Below are 21139 nucleotides of genomic sequence, written 5' to 3'. Positions count from 1 at the left end.
GGCTTAGCTAGGCTATATTGGCTATGTATAGGACCAATCGTGCAGATGAGAATGACCATTCGCTCTACCGCGTATTGCTATCATCCAGATATCAAGTATGTGCACCAATAGTTGTCGAATTATTTCAACGCATGACCGTTATCCCGCCAGATGCTCGGTATTGGCCGACGGGCAACAAGTATCCCAGAAAGCGGCATGATACCGGACTACTGTTATCGGCTCTCCGACCCGCCCCTTCCCCACATCTAGGGCGCCTATCATGCCATCCCGTTCCTTTACACGCCGACTTCCATGAGCCGCGTCGTGATGTCTTCCTTTACTCCCATTACTCTTTCTCCCTTACTACACAATGGCTTCCCTGGCGAGCAGAGCCCCTGTTGCTCTTCGTAACGCGTGCAGACGCTACCCCGCTCTGAGCACACGACCAAGTGTAATAGCGAGAGTGGGGCAAGAACATGCGAGGAGCTTTACCAATTCGCCAAGATGGCAGATCAGGACGAAGGAAATGAATGATGACATGATGAAAGAACTCAAGGTCAACCAAGCAAGATTGATGGATGACATCCACCACAGTTGTCAATGGGGTATAGGTGAGCGGTGGGGAGAGTGAGTATTCAGGAACATCTGCGGCTTATTGCAGACTGACAATTGCAGCAAGCCGACAGAAACTGGAATGAATCGGCTCGCACTCTCCGATGCTGATAAGGCTGCACGTGACTGGTTTGTCCAGACGACGAAAGAGTTGGGTTGTGAAGTCACCATCGATAATATGGGCAACACATTCGCAGTCCGGCCGGGGCTGAGGAATGATAAACCACCGACGTTTGTCGGAAGCCATCTCGATACTCAACCAACCGGTGGACGGTATGACGGTATTCTTGGCGTCACTGCCGGCATCGAGATGTTGAGAGTGCTTGCCGAAAACTGGACTGAGACGGAGTATCCCGTTGGCGTAGTAAATTGGACTAATGAAGAAGGCGCTCGATTCCCAATGTCTATGGTTTCAAGTGGAGTGTGGGCAGGATCTATACCACTAGAGACTGCGCACAACCTTCGTGAAGTACATCCAGGCACGGCAACCATGAAGTCTGAACTCGAACGTATCGGTTACTTAGGAGACGTGCTAGCTAGTTACGAAGCCACGCCTATGGCAGCGCACTTTGAGCTACATATCGAACAGGGTCCGCTGCTGGAGATGGCAAACAAGAAGATTGGTGTGGTCACCTCGGTTCAGGCGTACAAATGGTTCACAATCAAAGTCAAGGGGCGAGATACGCACACTGGTACTACCGATCTCAAGTCACGGGCAGATGCTCTGTTGACGACGAGCAAAATGATACTACACTCTCACCGTCTGGCTACCGCGAACAACGCACTAGCATCAACAGGTATATTGAACCTGAAGCCCGGCTCTACGAACACAGTCCCGGGAGAAGTGACTTTTAGCCTGGATATCCGTGCTCCAAAGGATGAAGTAGTTGAAAAGATGAAAGAGATGATCCTTCGCGATTTTCCTAAGATTGCCGCAGGCGAAGATGTGGAAGGTTCCAATTACGGCTGTACATCTGGCCTACCGCTCACTGTGGAAATCGTGGAGGACTTTGACAGCCCAGCGACGAAATTCCACGCCGATTGCATTGCTTCCGTGCGCCAATCCGCGAGCAGTATTGTCGGGCCTCATCTCTCAATGGAAATGACATCTGGTGCTGGACATGATAGCGTGTATGCGAGTAAGCGTTGTCCGACGAGCATGATCTTCGTACCTTGCAGGGAAGGCGTGAGCCACAATCCCCGGGAATTTTGCAAGGAGGAAGACTGCGCTTTGGGTGCCCAAGTCTTATTACAAAGTGTCATCAGGTTCGATCGCATGAGAGACGAGCGAAGAGTATCTTGGAAACAAGAACCATACACTCTATAATCTCCGATGCGACTTTTTGTAAAGTAAGAGTGGTTCAACGAGTACGAGCACTAGACTGTTATATATCCATTGGTTGGTTAATTCCACTCTCAAAAGCATTAGAGATTCTTACTCACTCTCGACACATAATTCAATTGTATATTAGTATACAGTAAGCTCTACTTGTACTGAATACAGAGGGCCACTGTACGCCAAAGAGCTTGGCACCGACTCGACAGGGCGCTGCAACACACTACGGGTTCGTATGAGTCCTTCCAAGCTCTCACGAAGCCCCTTGTCAGTCAGATATGTAACCCACCCATCTTTTCATATAACTTCGGCCCTTTTGCTTACGCGAACATCGTCACGGTCGCTTTTTGTACTAGCGCCCTGGCGTCAAGTAGTCACCACGGGTTGCGGGTACCCCCGGAGCTCTCTCGAAACCTCGAGTGTTACCCGCGCAAGTCCTCCAAAAAAATGACAGTCTAGGTTTTTGCAATGAGTCAATTCTCACTCCATGAACGGAAAAGCGCACAGCTATCTAGGCCGTGCGCAGGGACTAGCCTCGACAGAAATGAGCTGATGAGCCTACCAGGAGTGCTTGGCAAGCTTTACAGAACCACATACAAGCCCTCGGTACTTGTGCTCTAAGGTTTCTAAGCCTCCCTTGAAACCAAGGGATATCGTGGCTGTGACAAAGACAGTTGACAACACTGGGAAAAAGCAAGGCTTCCGGTTTTGCACCCAACGGCTGTCTGCCTGATTTGCCGATAGCCCTCAGGCCGAATACAGTTTGTCCTCGGCGCCATCATGCAACAGTGTCACGAATACAGATAGCTTTATTGGTGGCGGCGGACTGGTCCAATGTGGGACAACCATGTGCCTGCATACAGCGAGGCTGAGGCGCCCGTTCAGCTCGAGTACAGGGGTAGCCGAAAGGCAGACACAACACCTGTATGCGCTGCGGCCCCTCGCCTCAAAATCATATACGATACCTGAGAACTAGGTGTCGCATCTTTCATCACCAGTCGTAATGTTTCCGAAATTTGGTGTCTTGTTTTTACTCTTAGCAGGACTGGCTCTTGCAAGAGATATTCCACAGGTACCAGTGCAGACACCCACATCGCCTACACTAGCACCAGCGAGCGCGATCACCCCCGCCCCACTTGCACACGAGGATGTTTTCAAAAGAGCGATCGGAACATGTGGTTTTATTCGTGGTGACTCAGGTATTTACAGTCCTCTATTATACCTGTGTCTGGCGGCCAGCAACTCACATCCAACACAGCGTCGCCTGTGACTTGCGGAGCAGGATACAACTGCGTCACAACCGTCAGAGCTCAATACGCATTCGCATGTTGCAACAATGTAGAATGCATAAACGATTGGAGCGTTTGTCGTCCGTTTGGTCAAACAGACTGCATGGGCAACAATCTTCCCGACGATACCTGCTCACGGATCTATGGATCTATACTCCAATGGTTAGTTTTACTTTCTAGCACCTCCTTTTGCGATCGCTAAAGACATCAACCAGTTCGGAAGCAGCGCCCTACTGCGTTACCTATGCGCGTAGTTCTACGCTCAGCGATTCAACCACCTTTGTTTCGTTAACGTGCGGGACAACCTCGGAAGACGTTCTTCTCCTCGCGACCGTAACGAATGGCGCAAAACAAACTGCATCTGGCAAACCCGCCGCCGAGGAAACCGAGAGTGCAGACCCCCTTGCCGGCTTCCCATCCATCCCGGGTTTGTCGTCCCCGACTGGAACGTCTACTCGCAACTCCCCTGCGCCTACCGGTTCCAGTTCAAACGAACCCGCACTGAGCACCAGGTCGATCGTTATAATCTCTGTGGTTGGCGCTGTGGTACTTCTATTGGCGCTGGGAGTCGGATGGTGTTGTTGGTGCAAGAGGATAAAGGCATGGTGGCGCAACAGACGACACCGCAATGCAGATATCATTGATCCGGCCAGGATACCGCAAGCGCCTTATCAGCCCACTAACTACCAGCCCACGAACTACCAGCCTTCCAACTATCAGCCAACTAATCCCAGGATACAGCAGTGGAGGAATGAAACACTGCTTGGCGCGAGTCCTGATGTGGAACCGTCCGTGAATGGAAGTGTTTATGGTGGAAGAAGCGTGAATGGGGCGGCGCCCAGGCCGATGATGACGGTACATGAACAATAAGGCCGGTCAATGCGTAATGAGACATGCTATGTAGAGAGATACCTTTTTGTCTATACTTTCAGATTCCTTGTAACGTATGTAGTGTATGAATGTCAAATTTTACCATAGATATTTTTCTTAGTAATTGTTCTCTTACTGCATAAGCTTCTCAAATATTGAAGTATACTATGAAAGGTTTTCTATAACTTTCTATAAGTACTACATCACTGACACGGGTTTTTACCGCATCTCAGCTCACCCCAAAAGGGTATCGTGAATCTGACACTCTCTTTGGCCACAACATCTGCTTTATATTGTAGCCACTTGCTAGCGCCTTAATACTAACAAGTAGACCATGCGCTATAATCCGCCTCCGCTTCAACTAGAACCATGGGATCATTAGGGCACAAATTTCAAATGGAAGGAGCATGTGGATTGTGCGGTGGAGGGAGAAAATTTTGGATATTGGAGGCTCAATTGTATTTTTCAAAGAAAAGGGTTGGATACATGACCGAGGTACTGACTTTGCTGGCGTGACTACTAAGGAAGGTACCCTAGTAATTTAGCTCACAGCCAAGAGTCTGGCAACATTTGGATCAACACAATTTGCTTCATCTAGAACACCTCGAAAACTACAACGAACTCAATGCCGTACAGAGGTCGCAGCGTGACCAACATATTGCTCGCCCCATCCCTCCATTGAACGGGGACAGGGTCCCTTCGCTCCATCACGAAGGCATCCTCGCCTCCTCGCCATATTCTCGCAGCAACTTATGAAAGGCAGCGCTCAGCAGCAGCGACGCCATGACCGCCCATGTGCCCAGACCTGTGATCACATCCTTTGTATCTTGTTTCAATGCCCAACCTACAGCCAACGCGCCGATGGTTCCGCATGCAACTATTCCGAGCTGATATCTGTCCTTTTTGTGGATGTGGTAGAACACGTTGATCGCGGCGCTGTAGACTAAGCAAGCGACTACAAGATGAACTGGACCGGGGTTGGGAATGATGTCTAGGAGACGCTGCGGTTGCTGTTCAAATGTTATCACAGTCCTGATGATCTCTTGGAGTATACTGACTGATTGTCCAGACTCGCTAGACATCTTCTCGTGGCCGAAGAGCGACCCTAACACAAAGCTAGGTAATATCCTTGAAGACCTCTGTTCGGTACTTGGTTGTTGTGCCATTACCGCACGTTGGTATTCATTCATGACCAAGCTGGCCACTGTCGCTGCACCAACCGCAAGACCTTTTGTCGCCCGACTCAAGGGTATGATCCTCCTTCCATCACAAAGATAGTATATGGCTCGGCTTTCATGCTGTTCCGATCTGGAGCTGAGTCAGTCTTCATTGCGAGCCAGGCTGTCGCAACAAAGGTCCTACATGTTCTTCATCTCGTCGATTCTGAAGATGAACGATGGAGCCATATGGCGCTTGTGTCGATTCAGGTATTTTGTCAGCATAAGAGTGGTAGTAGATATGATATCGCAGATGGTTGATGGAAGTGGGAGTCTAGCTGAGGGGTACGGCCACCGCCAAGCTACGTATATGCGTTGGCTGCACTGCCTCGACGTCTTTCCTTTGAGCTTACACTGTGTATGAAGTTGACTTCATCCCACATCAAGTTCGCGGTCAAATACACCCAATACACCGTCCAATCTGTGTGGTAGCAACAAATCTCTCTCCAAGGCCTCCTTGCCCAAGCAAAATCCGTCCGCAAGGCTCTCAAGTCAGGACCATTAGCTCGCCGCCATGCGTAAGTGAGGCACCTTTTGCCTTTGGCCTCAACACGAGCTAATAATGTTCCCTGTTTCTAGGTATATCAGGGCAACTCGCATCTGAACAGGGCGGTGATGGCAGTATGAACTACGATCCGGTCACTCCTCGTGCATCACCAGTGCCCAAAGCTCCCCCTTGCAACTCCAAGGTCGAGTTGAAGGCGGAAAATTCGTATCGCGAACATATTGAGCCTTCCGACACCGATCCTTATGCTTTCCTGAAGTCCTTCGACACTATCTTCATTGATGACAGCGGATCAATGTCGGGTCGCTCGTGGCAAGAGACCAGGAAGGCTCTGGAGAATATTACTCCAATCTGCACCCAAGACGACGGAGATGGCATCGACCTCTACTTCCTGAACCATACTGCCTCCACCAAGCCAATCAACACCATCGTCACTACCGATGGTGAACCAACCGATGATATGGAGGCTCACATCGTCGCGGCAACAAATAAGCCGGATGATTTAGAAGCGTCCGCATGGCAAGGGGGGACTCAGTTCCAGATTGGCAAGGAGGAGCATATGCGTGCAGCCATCAAGCAGCTATACGACAGAATTGTGAAGCTCTCTGGCGATGAGAAGATCGTCATGCCCTACCTCCCGAAAGCATCATCGGCGCGATACAGAGCATTCCCCAATACAGCCCCGAAAGGCTGTGACCGCTCCCGTACGATATCCCGCACCCAATTGCTCCGTATCAACCCCGCAGCACTCACTTTCCTCACTATATTTGCCCAGTTGTCGATCATTCAAGCCGCCCCTCAACATATATCAACAACATGGGGCATACCTATCTTCAATACACTCGGTGTAGGAACAGGCCTGGCGATCTCGGTCTTTGACGACGAGGCAAATACCCATCCCGTCTTGTACTGGATTGTATACGGTTTCTGGAGTGTATCAGCGTTACTGGTCGTCGCCTTCACTACCTTTTCCATCAAGAAGAGCTCTCGATTGCGCTATTTTTGCACCTTCGTCCTCGTAGAATTTATCCTCCTGACCATGATCGCAGTGTCATCGATTGGTGATCAGGGGTTCGTAACAAAGCATCTAAGGGAGTGGACGCCTTTAGCAACGGTCGCCATTGCTGGTGCTTTGACGGCAGGGTTCAAGAGGGTGGCCTGATTGTTATGTTGAACACAATACCAGACGACTGAATGGTCGCGTGGATGATTTTGATGTGTGCGCATGTATAGCGTTTTGTTTTTGTTTAAATCTTCGATACATCCTCATGTGAGGAATGAAAACTGGGCACGGGTTCACTTGCAATGGTATCAAACCAATCAACTTATCTAAAGCTTCGTTTTCATGGGCTCATTTGGCCGATCATGCTTCTAGAACCAGCTACTCTGCGCTACAGCTTTAGAGACATCCAAGCACACTACTATATGCTAACGGTTGCTAGAGTTTCTTTCCGTACTGGATAGACCTTTTTAGATAAAGGAGTTTTAGTGCAGAGTTCACGATATGACTAGTAAAATCATTAATAGCACAATAGCGCAACTCTCAAAACCTTAATTTAAAAATACCCCTGTATGTTGTGTGTCTTGCTACACAATCCCTAACTTAAGTGAGGTTTCTGTTGGACGTTTCTGCTAGCGTTTAATCTTCTAATGAACTACTACGTAAATTACGATTTCCCTCCTTGTCTTTTCGCAGCACATAAGAACTCATAGAAGATAGGCAAAAATCATGTTGAAGAAAGCTTATGAACATCTGCTTCACCCAACCTATCACAACTTTGCCAACCACATATCCCTCGTCGCCTTCAACCTCTTGGTCTGATCCGTCTTAAACGCTACAGTCCAATGCTCCCTCTTCTTAATCAAGCCCGGAAAGTCGCATTTAACCCGATCATCTCCACCCTTTGATAACCCAATCTCGTTTACGAAATTCCACTGGCGACAACAGAGTTGTCGGCACTGACATGCCACCCATTTGTCGAACCGCTTTAGCTTTTCGCGCTGATCCGCATCGACTTCTTTCTTCGATAGCTCGAGAATCGTCTCGATGTGTAACATGTAGAGTACGGCCATGACGAACGGCTTGCGGTGCGTTGACTCGCGTACGTTGCGCTTGTCGCGGAGGAGGCGCGACCAGGTTTCTGCGATGTGGCTGGGGGAGGGAGAGGGATTGGGGCCGAATTGGTTGAGGAATGATTCCACTACGATAATGTATCAGCTTGAATTAACGAAAAAAAGATGAAGGAAAGATTTGGGATTAAAGTTGGAGGGAAGGAGGAAGACGCACACGTCACTTTCCCATCCATGGGTCTACAATCTTGATATATGAGTTCATACACGCAGTACGAATCGAGTGTGAGATACTGCCAGTACGACTGCGCCTCCGGATTCATATACTTTGGTCCCTTGTACAGCGAGTAGAACCGTTTTGTCTCTTGAGACCTCAAACGTTGTGGTGGTACGGTAGGCGTTGGGGCAATATCTATCATGGCATCTCATGTCAGCAAATTTGGGCTATCTTAACTTGCAAGGGACTACTGCGGATGTTGACGGTTTTTTAAGAAAAAAATCGTCAACGACAGCCAGGGTCAACATACTCTGCTCATTTCCTGCGGCGGCCACCCAGCGTCTCACCATTTTCTTTGTTTCAGGATCGTTGCCGTAGGCTTCGGAGCGCGAGGCGATGATGTTTTTCTTGCTTGCTTCGTCGAGGAGGACTTCGGAGAGATCTGGGGGGTTGAGGCGGAAGTAGCCGTCTCGATCTGCGAGTTCCTGGTGCATTTCGTAGAATTTGTTTGCTGTTTTTTGGGTTTCCGAGGCGATTTGTATAATGCTTTTTGCTACTTCGCTGATGCTCTTGCCAAAGGTTTGGTGTGGTGGTTTTCCTGTGCCGATTGAAACAAGGATACGGATTTGGTCGTCGAATGGGATTTCAGGGTTGCCGAGTTGTTCTTTTGCCTCGAGATAGATTTCTTCGATGGGGTTGTTGTGGCCGAGACCTGCGTCAACGAAGCAACGCGGTTCGCCAGCGTGATTGATCTTCATCGGCGCGAAGAAAGATGTTGCTGCAGAAGTTGCCCGGGCGACTTCCCATATTCGGACCTCGTCATAGAAGTTGGAATGTTCGCCGTCCTTTTTATAGTCAGTGAAGCGTATAGGTACTGCACTTTCTGCTGTAAGAGCAATCACGACGCTGTTATCAAGTTAGCGAGTTACGTAGGTGTTGGCGGTTAGTCCATTCTTACGTCTTGCAGGCTGATCTCTTTGCTCCTCTAAAGCGATCATCTGATGTTCCTCCAGCATTCGTGATGACCTGCTTGATGGCCTGCTCCAACTCTTCGGTCTTGTATCGCGGCTGAACTTTGCCGTTGCGTACTTTAAAAGGCAGTGTTTTCTTGTATTTTGGATCGAAGACAACGTCCATTAGGCGAATATATGCTTCAATACACTGATCAACTGTCATTTCAAGCCGTCCTAGCATGATGGCAATTAAGCCTCCTGTACTTGTGCCGCAGATCATATCGAAGTAGTCGCATGGTTTTGGACTCCCAACAAAGGACAATAATTTTCTCAACATGTAAAGTGAAGCCAAACCACGTACGCCTCCTCCATCTAGACTGAGAAGTCGAAGGCCGCCAGGCATCTTTGCTGGGCAGTCGAGTGTGCCAGTAGTATTACGACGTAGCGGAGTATGTAACGGGAAATGACAAAGTGTTATAGAAACAAGGAATTAGCTTCACGGACAACACTGAGGAGTACTTCAAAGAGGCATCAAGAGCCTTGTACGGAGTGTCTACGAGGAGCATAAGTCATTGATCACTTGCCACCTTATCATAAAGCGCAGCCTTCAGCCTAGCCTAGGAGTCGAGACCCAGCTCACAAACCAATGGTGGAGAACAAGTTAGCTCTGGACGAGAATGGCGTGACTACTACCGAAGTGGATTGAAAATGGCTGCTAGTTAAACAGGGGCAGTGCTGTGGCTTTCTTGGCAGCTGAACAATCAAACATCGCACGTTGCAACGGATTCAGCCTTGCGAGAGGTAGTATGAAAAAAAAACAAGTTTCTTTCCCGCTACGATGACAAAAAAACTCGGCAGAGTAACACATGGTGTTTCCGAGGAGCTTGCTGCCTAATTTTCGAGTTCAGCCATCAGCCTTGCTCTAACGTTCTTCCCCAGCTCTTCCAATGTCTCGCACATTTCAATGCCGTACCTTTGGCAAACTATCTGTACATTTCCTCGCTTCCAGAAGCCTTTTGGACAGTAAACTACCGCTTTTCCAGTGTCGGCATAGAGTCCCAGTTCCAGCAATGTAATCGGCTGCAACACTTTGGGTTCGCCTGCAAAGTAAAAAACGATGATATCCGCTTTGCGCGCATGATCCATCTCCCACTCGACCTGCTCCTTGAAGGGTTGAAAAGAGATATCCTCAACCCAGGTGCTGTCCCAGGCATCGCAACGCGGGTTTAGGATAGCGACAGGAAGGTCGGATAGTGAAGCTGTGAGATACCCTTGCCAGTCTTTGGCTGGGTCAGATTGAATGGCGCCGTAGAGGATGACAGATGGTCTATCTACATCTTTCCTTAGAGGGGGTTTGTGCACAATGGCTTTTGTTGGAGTAGGTTGTGACATAGTTTGGAGATGTAGATGGACTTAGGGAGCGGCGCGGACGCGGGCCTTACCGTGCTACTACCCCGCCATGTGATTTTACCCCTAAAGTGTTCGTGCAAGCACGGGCCTCATACTGGTGAAAATGAAGCTGTACTGAGGCTCTAGCTTCTACAAAATTCTTCCACAAAACAATTATTTCGCAGTAATGGCCTTTGAATCCATTCTCCGACATAAATCAAGTTCATGGATGGTGGGTGGGGTTGAGCGAGTTCAATACCTCCTGTCCAGTGCGTCCAGACCAGGCGGAATGTAGTTCGTGATGTCACATGCAATTCGTGCTTACATACGGCCAGCGACTTATTCACTATCAGATATCTCAGTCCTTTGATTCGTTTTACTAATTTGACTTACCAGGCATTCCTTGAAAATGCTTCTCCAACAACGACAAGACGCGGGAGGATTCCATATTCGTTATGATTTTCCCACTGACACCTGCATTAGTTCGTATCAAACCGCCCCGACAATGAACCGGGCCATTCTCTCCCATAGCCGAATGACGATCTAGCTGGGCTTCTGATCTTTACCTAGAGGATAGTATCGGCCACCTGCCAGATACCACATCAGTCCACGTAGCGAGCCTGAACTACATCAGAAAAGTGTTAGTTGATCGACGATTGATCGACATTGCGCGAGCGCTGCTGTCAATTTCGCTTCGTATGCTGCACGTAAAACCAAACAAAGTAAAGCATCTTCATGAAAGAATGGAAATGACTCGAACAAACCGCGTGAGGTTTCCAAATCATTTTGACAAATGATATTTTCTTCACCCATCGCTACGTATCTAACCCCTCTACTTTCCAGGACAATGGACATGCCATCAGCGCGACCAGGTTATGCGATCATTGTGTCATCATCTCTGCCGCGTTTAAGATTCAAAGAAGCGGGGGAAAATCCGATCTTATCCAAACCTATAAATTCTATCACTTCATCGGGGCTGTACAGCCGCTCATGTCAGCAAGAACCCAACGTCGATTACCTGCCGACATTCTTGGCAGATAGGACAAAGTTCGTACGAGTCTACAAGCTGGGCAGTTTTTTGCCCTATTGCAGAAGTACCGGACGACGATCTTCCTTCAACAGGAAGAAAAAAGAAAAAAAGAAAGTCGAGGCGAAAGCCGTCGCTCAAGACAAGTTTCAGCCCTGAATACGATGATCTTCTTTTACGAACGTAGTGAGAAGCTTGGGCGAGTATCAGTGCGCAAGAACGAGTGACATGCCCGAACCCCTGGTCCTCCCGAGTGAGCCGGGGCTACAATTGTGCCATCGCGCTACGAAGCAGATCACATCTCGCACCTCGGTCAATCACCGGCGTGTCGCTACGAGCCCGATGGAATTGCCGAGAAGTCAGCATTGCTATGGCCTCTTTGGGTGCAATGCTCGAGATCACGGCATTCGTCCACTGATGAGAGAGAGCCAGTCTTTACGCAGTACGTGTGAATATTGGAAAAAAGCATCGTAGCTGTGGTATCATTCTTTTTTGTGATCGTGAAAGCATCATAACGCGAGCGTAACTGAGTAGCAAATTGGTGTTGTACAAATCGTAATACGAACTCCGTGCAAAATCCCAAACTCAAACTTCTGACACTCGGCCGCGACCACCTGTCCAAGCCTTGTTGTCACGAGGATTGGGTGGATTGGGGACGGGGAGGCCTTCGTAAGTGACTTCAACAGTCCGCTCGTACAATATGGCTTCTTCGCTGTCGCTGTCCTTGCATGGGCGTGACCCGACTTGTACCTTGGATTCTCGCGTTTGCGTGGACTCTTTGGCCGTGACACCAGAAAGGGGGATCTCGTCATCGTGTTTGTCGCCGCCGCCATCAACGGTGTTCATAAGGGTATCGTACTGGCGCTTCGGACCGCTCCTGGAGCTCTTCCATGAGTGTAACGCGCGGTTTTGGCCGGATGAACCTTTTCCTGAAGATCCGCGAGAGCTCTCGCCGATCAGGTGCGGTGCAACGTGTCTGAAGAATCGTCGCAGGGTGGGCAGGGAACAGCAGATGATGAAGAGGTTCGCCTCGACGATGCTGGAGATAGTGTCAGACAACGGAATGGACAGGATAGTCTCGTCTGATAGGAACAGTGTACTTACATCCACACACAGCCCACGGCAATTATCCATGTTTGATCAGGATCCGTCAATGCTGGTATCAGGACAACCAAGCGGATGATTGAAGTGACCATAGTTCTTTGTCATGTCAGCTCGTTCTTGTACGTTCATTACTCTAACAATGTACTCACATTGATCCAATACCGAAGATGATGGTCAGGCCAATCTTCTGCTTCCTGGGCATTTGTAGGCGCCAGATGGTTGGGATTGGGATGGCGATTAGTATCACGTCAGTGACGATACCAATGACAGCGGTTGCGATATAGATTCCTCCTCGGTTGGTGCAGACTGCTATCGGAAGCAACAGTGGATCCCAGCTAGCCGCTATCGGTTTGCATGCAAATATCAGACTGAAGAAGATAGCTGTATATGCGCCAGCGCATATGAATACGGTTGACCAGACCGCGATCTGGTAGCCTCGAACTGGCGATAAACGACTGTAGAAAATGCACAATGTGATTTTGGTCAGGGCACAGCAAGGGGCGTAAACCAGGGGGGCGGCAAGAATCAGCTATGGTTTGACAATGTCAGCAAAGTTCAAATGTATGCTGACAGAACTAGGCAGTTCTCACTTACTCTTGAGTAATAGCCGTACTGATCGATCGAAATTTCCCAAGCATGTACGCCAATAACTCCCGAAGCGAAGCCTTGAATCAACAAGGCTTGTGTTGCGACTGAAAACATCCACGCGAGAATGACAAACACTGCTTATAGTTAGTATCTTCCCAAGGTCAAAGTGTGTCTGGATAGGTACCATCATCAATCTGGAACTGTTTCATCAGACGAATCTTTGTGAAAAGTCGTTGGGCGAGGAAAATGAATGCTAAAATGTTCTCAACGATGAAGAGTGCATATGCCTCCGTAGTCAACCTCCTTTGAGGGTTGTCAAAGTCGACCACATATCCCTCGGGAGGAGGGAGTATCGTCATGACTCCATTTACATTTGCCATGATGTAGCAAAGACTGAGAAATGGGTAGTTTGATGAAGACAAAGTTGTGAGCCCTTGAGGTGGAGAGCCACTCGTTTATCATATGGGGGGATATGGGGGATGAGCGTGAACCAGTGGTCCTCTCAACTCAATCTCTATATGGAAGTAGCTTTGCCCATCCTTTTGGAGTGACTACTCGGAGGCTCGCGAGGGAAATTTGCACGGATTCCCGAGACACGCGCGGAATAGGGTAGTGGAACGTTGCATAATCCGTTGCAATCGCACCGAATACCTTGACATCGGCCAATCGTATTGACGAGGGCCGCTACGAAACCACGCGAACTGCGAGAAATGCATGGCATTCTGACTGCTTTGACCATCAGTCTAATAATCTTGTCATCTTTACTATGGAGACGGAGACCCGCAAAATGGGTCAAGAACTGTTGTGAGACAGAATCTCACCCGGAGCCCTGACATGGTCGCCGTCAGTGATGGAGTAGGAGAGGTCAAGCAGTGGAACACCTAATGAGCAAATTCAATGCGCGCGATCTCCATAAATCCATTGCAACCCAAGGATCACGGGACATTTTCATGTGTAGCCTCCCCGACCCTGGTCTTAGTTCCCTCCCTCGCCTATACATAAGGTTGACATTCGGGGACTAGGGGCTTGGGGTAACATGCGTTCGTCCGGCCAATACGTGCGGTAGAGACAGCCTACGTACCTTGGCGGGTCATGCCGGAGCTAGCCAGTCCCATCCAAACGGACCGTCATTCGGTCCATCTTGTGGGGGCGGAGCGGGTCTCGATAGCAGCTAGCTTGACCCTCCACCCTCATCACTGACAATCATTGTCATTTTCATCAGAGGCCAATATTCTCCAGACCAACTTGCGGCTCTAGTTCGCTCAGGGGTGGCGCCAGAGCTGCCTCCCACCAGCCGCTGCAGGAAAAAAATCATCAGCCACTATACCTGGCGTAGTAGAGCAACATGAGTAGTTTATGTGTAGGGATGCTGGATGTACAGTTCCTGCAATGGCCTGCCGTCGCTTGCCGTCATCCGCGCTGTAGGGTGCTCATCTTCCAGTAGTCATTAATACGTCTGCATCGTCCTAACCCAGCGTTACGGTTCGACATCCTCGTCTTTCAACGCGCCAAGTCCCCTCCGTTGTTACACCATGAAGACCGTTACTTCGACGTTGGTTGCCCTCATGGGCCTGTATGAGGAGGTTGGAGCTGCTGCTGCACGTCCCTTGGGGCTAAGGAAAGATGTTTCAGTGGCCATGAGCACCGATCCTTCGACTTGCGTGAGTTCAATCACCTTTCTAACTACCTTGCCATCACCATGGGTCAAAGTCACAGTACCACTAACGCTATTCAACAGTGTGCAGCCCTGAAGAGTGCTAACCTGACTCACATTTACATGCAAGATGATCAACAGTACAAGGACCGGACGAATTCCTACTGGTCTGTCAGTGCTCAGCTGCAGCCAAAGTGCATCGTCCAGCCTGTCTCTACCGCAGAGGTGGCTACCGCCATCAAGGTTCTGGGTACTGACCCAGGATGCACATTTGCTACTCGAAGTGGTGGTCACACCACGTGGGCCGGCTCCAACAATATCAACAACGGAGTAACGATTGACCTTGGTCTCATGAACCAGACCACCTACGACGAGGCCAGCAGCCTTGCAAAGATCCAGCCTGGTATCAGGTGGGGAGGCGTCTATGCAGCTCTTGAACCTTATGGAGTCACTGTTGCTGGTGGTCGTGCCAGCACTGTCGGTGTTGCTGGATTCCTGACTGGAGGAGGCAACACTTTCTTCACTGCTCAGCGCGGTTGGGGCTGTGACCAAGTCAAGAACTTTGAAATCGTTCTTTCTAGCGGGTCAGTACACTTAGCCTCTACATTTCATATTTGTGTTAACCCGACGTAGTGAGATTGTGGATGCAAATGCCACGTGCAACTCCGACCTATTCCTTGCTCTCAAGGGTGGATCTTCCAACTTTGGTATTGTCACTCGCTTCGACATGGAGACCTTCAAGCAGGGCAACCTCTGGGGTGGTACCATGTCGTATTCGAAGAACTATACTCAGGCGCAAATTGATGCTTACACCGCCTGGGTTGACAATGTCGAGAACTACCCTGAGGGCTCCAGCATCATCTTCTGGAGCTACCTCCCCACTGTTCAAGATGTTGTTATTCTTGCTGCGTATGAAGATACGGCCGGCAATGTGGCACCCGCAGGATTCGACAAGTTTTTGGCTATCCCATCCCAGTCCTCCACTATGAGGCTGGCTAGCCACAAGAGCCTCACTGACGAGCTCGAGCAAGCCGCTGGGTATCGGTATGTTGAGAAACTAACTAACAAAGGGAGTCTATACTGACTACTTCAAGTGATATCTGGTTCACTATGAACTTCAAGAACAATCCCACGATCTTCAAGCACATTGTCGATGGTCACCAGAAGTTCGTCAACGAGTGGAAGTCGACTACTTCTGACCCGGACTTCATCACGCAGTGCATGTTCCAGGCCATTCCTACTGTCTTTGCTAAGCACAGCGCTGAGCGAGGTGGTAACGTTCTCGGTGTTGAGCACATTGGCGCAAACTCCATCATGCTCTTGTTCAATATTGCCGTCAAGGGTGCTGAAACCGAGGTTGCTGCTCGTACACTGCTGAGGAAGTATACCGAAGAATTCCAGGCGTTTGCCGCTAGTCAGGGAGGCGCGGTTGACTGGCAATACCTTAACTACGCCGATTCTTACCAGGTAACTACATAGAATCCCCTTTTCCGATATAATGACAAGAAACATTCAACTAACATCCATGAACAGAACCCACTTGCTGGCTTCGGCGCTGATAACGTTGCCAAGATCCGTGCGGCGGCGAAGAAGTACGATCCAATCGGCATGTTCCAAACCCAGTCTCCTGGAGGCTTCAAGATTTCCAAGGTTAACGGAACACCTCGTCGCGAGCTGTAAGCGGCGATAGGCTCAATATGGATTGAAGTCTGCCATCGCTGTCCATAATATAAAACAAATATACTACCAGCTACATGATTTTCTTGGAGAAAAACTCCAATACTACCCACACTAAAAAAATCTCCGCCCCAACAGCCGCATGAATCGGAAGCTGCACTAAAAGCCACTATAGACGCAGGGTTTGTATATTCAAGTAGGGATCGCCATGTCTAAAGAATCGCACTTGCATAACTGAAAAATGCCCTAGGGCCTGTTCGGTTGCGCGGTTGCGGTTTGCGGGTTTCGTTTTTATTACTGGATTTGGGCTAGATCTTGAAAACAATCCCGTGTTCGGTTAAGCGTAGCTCAAATTCAGTAATAAAAACGAAAACCGCAAACCGCAACCGCGCAACCGAACAGGCCCCTACAACGATAACCCCACATATCTTTGTCCATCTCCCCTGCAGTTAACGAAAGCAGCATCTTACGCGTCCGCCAACCCACACTAGTCCAAGAGAAGCATTCATACCCGCTCCCCGTCCCTCAGGAACAGAGAAGAAAATAAAAGAAGAATCTCACCCGTTCTACAACGTCATCCCTCAAGAAATCGCGATTCTATTCCAAAGAAAAAAGGATATCCAACCAAACGCAAATACCCGCCACCCCTCGCCCAAGTTTCCCCGCTTCTACACATAGCTAACTACTTACCCTTCATCCCCCGCCTCCCCTTGCACCATCTCGCCTCGAATTCCCCCGCTCTACCAGAGTAAATCTCGGCCACTTACTTGCTCATCCGTCGCGAATGTCCATCTCCGCTTTTACATCGGTAGTTTGATACCGAACTAGTTTCCGCGCCGTTATGCGCTCAGAGTCTTTCCGCCAAAGATTCATCCATGCAAAGCGCTACTAAACGACTGGACCTTTCTGGCTCTCCTGAACTAACAGAACACGCGATGATTTTTTGAAATGATGGTTTGAGCGGAGTGTAGAAGGTGAGGCGCAGCGAGATTGAAATATATTAGTACCTCGTCGAGTCCGCACACTATCTGCGTCATTGTTCTGCGTTGTCGTGGATAGCGGGATCTGCTGGATGCTTAGCTGCAGTGCAGAATGCGCGTAATGAAATGGACAGGATACCTGGTATAAGATGAGAGTTTATAGTATGGCGCATATAACCGAGCGATTACATTTCGGAAGAGAGGGGGCGCGGGATGAGGGGGTGTGTGTTCGCGCGGGGAAGAGACGGGTTTGAGGGGGTTATGAGGGAGGTAAGTAGGAGGAAGGGTATGTCTCTTGGTGGACGGAAGATGTTACCGGGGTAAGAAAAGCCTATATTAGAATGAAGCTACCATTTGTGAATAGGCACCTCTACAAGGCAGTTGAAGATTCCATTCGTATATGAAGGGACTATGAGAAAAACATGTATCGTTCAAGAGTGCTGGTATACAGTTCCACCTCATTGACACTGCGCTGTTTTGGTCGTTGTACATTTTCTTTTTTAATCCGAGTATTCCGGTCCACCAACAAGTCAAGGGTACCGTGTTATGAGTAAGAAACTCTATAATGTTTATTTTGCGCAGTAAGCATACTGCAACGTACTATTGTCAGCCACATACGACAGAAATATATAAGGGGGATGGGGTACCTGCCGAAGTAACAAGCGGTAGATTAGTCAAATCAGTATGATGAAAGGCGTCTGCGCGTGATGATAAGGATTTGAAAGGTATTCTCACACTTTCTTCTACTAAAGTTTAAATTGATAAGTCTTTGTGGGGTTGGAGAAAGTTGGTATAGGATCTTAAAGATACCTTTTATATGTTCTTGAAATGTTTTGTGAATACATAGACGAAGATTGAAGAAATAAGAGTAATAGCTTGGTCAATATTTCATTGATGCTTGAGCCTGTTCTATGTCATTAAGATATAGTAGAAGCAACGGGTCAAAGAGGGATCAGGGATTACAGGTTGTAAAGTTTACAGCGAGTATCGCCGACGTAGCACACGCCTGGAATCCGTGATCAAAATATTACCGGAAGATCCGATTCTACCAATGCCACCTCCAGTCTCTCTGTGGCGTTCAGGCTTACGCGGTCTTCTGGGGGAATTGGGGGTTAAGACAAAGCATGGTGAGTTTGAGTGTTGCGGAAACCATTGTTCAGATACATTTACAACGTCTGAAATTCGAAGATTCAACTTTGCTACAGAAGGCTCTGAATCGCGAGCGCTAGTGAGATATTTTGCATAATTTCATGTATCAAGTTCTCGGTCCAACACACTGGATACAATTGCAACCATCTCCTTTCAACATTGAATCTTTTCAAGCATTACAAACGATTAAAAACCATACTTTCTAAGCAAACATCGACATCGTCTAGTCTTCATGAACATAACGAACATCCCCTTCCCCTAAAACACGCCATTCACCTCGGCGAGCGATAATTATGGAATTCAATCTGATATCATTGTATTTACTGTACAAAAGAAATGGCCATTAAGAATGCCGTCCTTCTTCTTGTCCACTTCTATCCTGTTCCTCGCCACCCTCCTCTTTCCACTTACCGCGTAGCCACTTCAATTTGAACCAGTCGCTCAATGCATCTTGGCTTCTATTTTCCGAGCTATATGCCCAACTCCTCCTTGCTCGGGAGGCATCAGGTAGGTCTGCATCTGACAAATCGCCATCTTCTGGGTCGGGATGATAGAGTAATGGCGAAGACGAAGCAGGGTCGGCGGGTCTCTTTCCTTGGGATACGCTTCTGGTCTGCCGGGTAAGGCCTTCAAACCAAGATCTTCGGCGCATCTGGTTGAGCCAAGCAGATTGCGCCTTATTTCGTCGTGGCGGCAACGTGCCTGACCTTGGCCTATGATCAAGATCCACGGATCGGATTGCAGGTGAGGGTAAAGTTTCGCGGTCATTGAGCTCATCCCATATTTCGTGTGTTTCCTCGGAAATAGTCAAGCGTCGTCTTCGTGAAGGCTTGTGAGGACGGGTGTTGGCCTGGGCTGCGTGTAGGGCTGCAGTATCTAGTGACAATCGCTTTTTGGGATTGGATAGGGGCCGAGCAGGACCAGCCGGTGCCCGGGCTAGCAGTGGTGTTGTTTCGTCGACAGATTTACGTTTGGTGTGCGCAGAGAAGTAGCCACGGTCTCCTCCAGCTTCCTCGTCAGTGAGCATTGGTGATGCCGGGTCGTCGAGGATATGAGTATGCGATATGCCGATACCAGGTTGAAGCACCGTCTTGGGCATGGGAATCCTACCCACCTTGACCGCTATTGGCGACCTTGGTTCTTCCTCATTGTCCTCGAGACGCCAGCTCAGGCAGACAACACCTGCAAGAAGGACCACGGTACCGAGTGCGATGAGCCCAGCGTGAAGACCGGACAGTCGGTCGCTTTGGTCAAAGTATATCAATCCATCTATAATGGCAATAATGTTATAGACACAAAAGACCAAAGGATAGAGGACACTAGTGCTACACAACTTGAGTCCACAGTGCATGTAATAGAGCTGCGTCAGGGCGAATGCGACTAATCCAATCAGGATCATCCAAGACTGCCAACGATTAAACTCATTGTGGCGATCCACGATTGTGCGGACCAACAGTTCAACGGCGCTCTTGGCTACAAGTAACGAATGCGCAGAGAGGATGCCACTGACGCATCCAAAGGCCATTCCTCGTATCAGGCGTAGTCTGGGAGTGGTGCGGGGATAAATGCGCTTGAGGACCCAGGTGGCGGTAACCAAGATCACCACAGCAACGCCCGTCATGCTCATCCAAATGAGAAAGTTGGTTCGTCCCAGTAAAACCAATAACTGGTCCAGGTTATGCGACGGCTCGGCAATGGCGCCAAAGAGGGCTATGAGCAATGCGCCGACGGCGACGAGCAGTGTGCCGGCGAGCGAGTAGCGCGTAAAGGGCTCGCTCAGGATAATGGAGGCGCATATCGAGTTGAAAACGAGGCCAGAAGCCTGGAGAGTGGAGAGGACGGGGAGGGGGAGGGTGGTGATTTGGATGGTGCTGCCGACAATATTTGCCACGAGGAACATGAGCATGCCCAGCTATCTGGGGTTAGCAAAGTGGTTGTATGTGCGGGGGAGAGTATGCGTGCCTGCCATCTCCGTCGCCTGTAGGGTGGCCGTCTTTCGTCATCGTCGTCCTTTTCTTCCTCGAGGAGATGCGACTTGCGCTGGAGTGTAAGGCCGACACTCTGGATGCTGGTCGAGGCGAGGCCGACGATTACTCCCAGCTATGGAGGGGTTAGTCAGCAGATCTAAATTTCTGGCGCAAGACTCACAGCAACGCTCGCGCCCGGCGACATTCCGACCATGACTGTGTCTGTTGGCTGCTGTCGGTGACTGCACCTGTGTTACCTGGGGGTGTGGCGCATGCTGTGCGAGCGGAGGACGAGGAATGGGGGACGGAGAACAACAAGAGAGTGGGAGAGCGCAGCGGGCGGTGGCAGCGTAGACGTGGACGTGTTCGCGAAACGTGACGCTGTCGAGTCGGTGAAGTTGGGGGGTGGAGGGCTAGCTGGTGGGTGTGGCAGGGGTCAGCCGACTGATGATGTATGTAGAGAAGCGGGTTAGGAAGCTGGCGCGACGAGGAGTGTGTGTGCACCGAACGACAGCTGGGCAAAGAAACAAACGCAGAAAGTGACAAATAAGAAATG

At 49.4% G+C, this 21139-nt stretch overlaps 9 protein-coding genes across 9 annotated transcripts; 4 read left to right on the top strand and 5 right to left on the bottom strand.

The window, feature by feature from the left end:
• Positions 1-349: 349 nt before the first annotated feature.
• On the top strand, positions 350-1918 carry COCCADRAFT_92576 (uncharacterized protein; the record flags this gene model as incomplete). Its single annotated transcript, XM_007712723.1, has 2 exons — positions 350-606; positions 655-1918. The coding sequence occupies 2 exons, from the start codon at positions 350-352 to the stop codon at positions 1916-1918; spliced, it is 1521 nt and encodes a 506-aa protein (XP_007710913.1).
• A 1012-nt stretch (positions 1919-2930) lies between these two features.
• Positions 2931-4086, top strand: COCCADRAFT_92511 (uncharacterized protein; the record flags this gene model as incomplete). The annotated part of the gene is made up of 3 exons (XM_007712722.1): positions 2931-3126; positions 3186-3378; positions 3432-4086. The coding sequence occupies 3 exons, from the start codon at positions 2931-2933 to the stop codon at positions 4084-4086; spliced, it is 1044 nt and encodes a 347-aa protein (XP_007710912.1).
• Positions 4087-4793: 707 nt separating this feature from the next.
• COCCADRAFT_3891 (uncharacterized protein) lies at positions 4794-5492 on the bottom strand (the record flags this gene model as incomplete). The annotated part of the gene is made up of 2 exons (XM_007712685.1): positions 4794-5394; positions 5449-5492. 2 exons carry the CDS (start codon positions 5490-5492, stop codon positions 4794-4796), a joined length of 645 nt encoding a protein of 214 aa, XP_007710875.1.
• A 325-nt stretch (positions 5493-5817) lies between these two features.
• COCCADRAFT_25145 (uncharacterized protein) lies at positions 5818-6970 on the top strand (the record flags this gene model as incomplete). The annotated part of the gene is made up of 2 exons (XM_007712692.1): positions 5818-5821; positions 5883-6970. The coding sequence occupies 2 exons, from the start codon at positions 5818-5820 to the stop codon at positions 6968-6970; spliced, it is 1092 nt and encodes a 363-aa protein (XP_007710882.1).
• Positions 6971-7578: 608 nt separating this feature from the next.
• On the bottom strand, positions 7579-9289 carry COCCADRAFT_3889 (uncharacterized protein; the record flags this gene model as incomplete). Its single annotated transcript, XM_007712684.1, has 4 exons — positions 7579-8009; positions 8123-8290; positions 8406-9001; positions 9054-9289. The coding sequence occupies 4 exons, from the start codon at positions 9287-9289 to the stop codon at positions 7579-7581; spliced, it is 1431 nt and encodes a 476-aa protein (XP_007710874.1).
• A 650-nt stretch (positions 9290-9939) lies between these two features.
• On the bottom strand, positions 9940-10440 carry COCCADRAFT_92497 (uncharacterized protein; the record flags this gene model as incomplete). The annotated part of the gene is made up of 1 exon (XM_007712721.1): positions 9940-10440. One exon carries the CDS (start codon positions 10438-10440, stop codon positions 9940-9942), a length of 501 nt encoding a protein of 166 aa, XP_007710911.1.
• A 1609-nt stretch (positions 10441-12049) lies between these two features.
• Positions 12050-13536, bottom strand: COCCADRAFT_35616 (uncharacterized protein; the record flags this gene model as incomplete). The annotated part of the gene is made up of 5 exons (XM_007712720.1): positions 12050-12503; positions 12569-12664; positions 12718-13097; positions 13163-13290; positions 13341-13536. 5 exons carry the CDS (start codon positions 13534-13536, stop codon positions 12050-12052), a joined length of 1254 nt encoding a protein of 417 aa, XP_007710910.1.
• A 1152-nt stretch (positions 13537-14688) lies between these two features.
• Positions 14689-16490, top strand: COCCADRAFT_35615 (uncharacterized protein; the record flags this gene model as incomplete). The annotated part of the gene is made up of 5 exons (XM_007712719.1): positions 14689-14817; positions 14895-15394; positions 15444-15854; positions 15905-16277; positions 16344-16490. 5 exons carry the CDS (start codon positions 14689-14691, stop codon positions 16488-16490), a joined length of 1560 nt encoding a protein of 519 aa, XP_007710909.1.
• Positions 16491-18959: 2469 nt separating this feature from the next.
• Positions 18960-20797, bottom strand: COCCADRAFT_35614 (uncharacterized protein; the record flags this gene model as incomplete). Its single annotated transcript, XM_007712718.1, has 3 exons — positions 18960-20528; positions 20579-20716; positions 20765-20797. 3 exons carry the CDS (start codon positions 20795-20797, stop codon positions 18960-18962), a joined length of 1740 nt encoding a protein of 579 aa, XP_007710908.1.
• Positions 20798-21139: the final 342 nt, after the last annotated feature.

Source organism: Bipolaris zeicola, assembly GCF_000523435.1.
Source record: "Bipolaris zeicola 26-R-13 unplaced genomic scaffold scaffold_48, whole genome shotgun sequence".
Lineage (NCBI taxonomy): Eukaryota > Fungi > Ascomycota > Dothideomycetes > Pleosporales > Pleosporaceae > Bipolaris > Bipolaris zeicola.
The sequence above is the reverse complement of the archived record's forward strand: the minus strand, read 5'-3'. Positions and strand labels throughout refer to the sequence as shown.